The 2,500-nt window shown below is 44.7% G+C and overlaps 1 protein-coding gene across 4 annotated transcripts in view; it reads left to right on the top strand.

The window, feature by feature from the left end:
- The window catches only part of arhgap24 (Rho GTPase activating protein 24), a 255,642-nt gene that overhangs the window by 98,364 nt on the left and 154,778 nt on the right, over nt 1-2,500 (top strand). For all 4 annotated transcript variants that reach the window (XM_037546000.1, XM_037545996.1, XM_037545995.1 and 1 more), the window contains one exon: nt 258-345. In XM_037546000.1, the coding sequence (XP_037401897.1) occupies nt 258-345 (88 nt within the window). The remainder of the gene's footprint in view (nt 1-257; nt 346-2,500) is intronic.

Raw genomic sequence — 2,500 nt, 5'->3', positions numbered from 1 at the left:
GAAGCCTAACTGAGCTAATTACGGTCTCGCCTAATTAAGCTGATTATGCAAATCAGGTAGAGGTAATTGCTTGAAAGGAAACATGGAGGGTGTCGCCTGCAGCTGAACGGATGCATCACCCCGATCACGTCGGTCTGAGAGAGTGACTCTGATTGTATCTCTGCCTCGGACTCTCATTTCTCCAGTGAAATGTCATTTTGTCTGCACAGTGTAAAATTATGCACTTTCTCACTGCTGTTACTTCTCGTCTCCTCTAGGGGGCCATTTTCCTGCCTGGCAACAGAGTCACGGAGCACCCCAGCAACGGAGAGGAGGCGGGAAAGTTTCTGTTCGAGGTCATTCCAGGTAAGAGGAACACGGATGCTTCCTCAGCTCATTCCCCGCATGCGGAATGAAGACTGAGAGGATAGAAAAGGGTATTTTTGGCCTGCAGTGGAGCGTCGGCGCCTCCGCAGGCGATACCGAGGCCTTTGTTGACAGAAGGTTTATATACAAGTGTTGCGTTGTTGTTGTTGTTGTTGTTTTGTTGTTATTGCTGGAAACTGATTCAAAACAGGCTGAAATGTTTAGATCTGTCGGTTCCATCACGGTGATTATGGTTATCTTGACTTCTGTTAGAGTGAGAACCGAAATGTCTGAAATGAAACCTTGTTTTAGACACATACAGAGAGAGATGCACCTATGGGAGGTTCTCCTTTGGAGTCTAGGTTCCTCTCAGGGGTATCTCCTCATGCTCTTAGTGGGTTTTGGTTCCTCATGGTAGATTTGGTTCCTCATGCTCTTAGGGAATTTTGGTTCCTCATAGTATGCTTGGTTTCTCAGGCTCTTTTTTTTTAGTTTTCTAGTTTTTTTTAGAAGTTTTTAGTCTGTAGTCTTGGTTCCTCAGCATGGTTCTTCTTCATGTTCTTAGGGAGTTTTCAGTTTTGCTTCTTGGTTCCTTACTGTGGCTCTTCATGTTTTTAGGAAGTTTTTAGTTTGGAGTCTTGGTTCTTCTTGGCAGATCTTCATGTTCTTAGAAAGTTTTTAGTTTGGAGTCTTGGTTCCCAAATGTGGTTCTTCTTCATTATTTCTATGGACTCTTTGGTTTGGTGTCTTGGTTGCTTTCTTTGGTTCCTCTTCATGTTCTTAGCAGGTTTTTGGTTTTGAGTCTTGATTCCTCTCCATAGTTGTTCATCATTCTTTTAAGAGGGTTCTCCTTGTTGGTCCTTGAGGGTTCGGTATCTCAGTGATTCTTTCTTCTGCTGTTAGAGAGTTTATTGGTTCCTTTCGCTTGATTTCATGATCAGTTCCGCTGAACTGAACAAGAGAAAAAAAACACTGTGCTGTTTGATGTTCCACTGTTTCCTGAGTGGTCACTCATTGTTACCTCCATCAGTGTCCGTCTGTCCGTCTGTCCATCTGTCTCTCTCTGGCTCTCGTCCTCTGCTGTGCGTCTTGATCCTTGCGGATATTTTGACGGAGGAAATGGGTTTTTCTGTGGTGGGTGAAGCACAGATGTTCCACTTTTGCTCAAAGTAACAACAAAGTGATGAATCACTGGAGTCTGTGAGCCTCTGTCAGAGTCGAGGACCACCGAAGACCACCAGCAGCACTGTCCAAAAAAGTCTCCTTTTCCTAAATTTTTAGTTTTCTGCATAATTCAATGTTGTGTACAAAACTCATGATCATTGCACCATCCGAAAGGCTTCAGAGAGACTTGGGATAAAGTCATGTAGGATTCAGCTGCGTTAAAAGTGGAGAAGTTTCAGCCCTGCATGCCCACAGTCTCCGTTTTGGAGGTCGTTGATTTCTTCAGACTGCAACGATGTGCTTTATTACAGACTGTGATTATCCTAAATTAGACTTTATTAATCTTATACATCAGCGCTGCTACACAGGGTTTGGGCATCTGTAACAGTGGCTGTGTTTACATGCAGAGATTTTCATAATCCGACTGAATTGATTCAGATTACGGATTAAGGCTGAGGTGGTCATCACGCTCTACTCAACAACCTGATGAAAATCTCCGTGTACAAGCTCACTACAAGTAATCCAATCCAGAATTACGCGCCTAGAGAGCTGCTTAGTGTAGACGTTACCATGACTACCAGCGTCACGTGAGTCCAGCCCGAGAGACGAGCAGCAGTGCGTTATGCTGTGGTCGTAGGTGTGCGATGGAATCTTCTGCCACTGAGTTTGGTTTTCCCAGCTTTTGCTGTGGATGGCAGCAGTGGAATAAACTAGATGTGGAGCCTTAAACGCCAAACCTCTCGCTGAATTCCAGACTCAGTATTATACAACAAAACGAAGAGTGCAGAACGCCTCCTGCCCGGCTCCACCTTAACCCCTGTCTGGTTTGGTTCCTCATAGTCGGTTTGGTTCCTTGTTCTCTTAGGGAGGTTTGGTTCCTCATAGTAGGTTGTGTTCCTTGTGCTCTTAGGGAGGTTTGGTTCCTCATAGTAGGTTTGGTTCATCATAGTAGGTTGGGTTCCTCATGCTCTTAGGGAGGTTTGGTTCCTCA

Source organism: Pygocentrus nattereri, chromosome 16 (assembly GCF_015220715.1).
Source record: "Pygocentrus nattereri isolate fPygNat1 chromosome 16, fPygNat1.pri, whole genome shotgun sequence".
NCBI classification, from domain to species: Eukaryota; Metazoa; Chordata; class Actinopteri; order Characiformes; family Serrasalmidae; genus Pygocentrus; species Pygocentrus nattereri.
The sequence above is the reverse complement of the archived record's forward strand: the minus strand, read 5'-3'. Positions and strand labels throughout refer to the sequence as shown.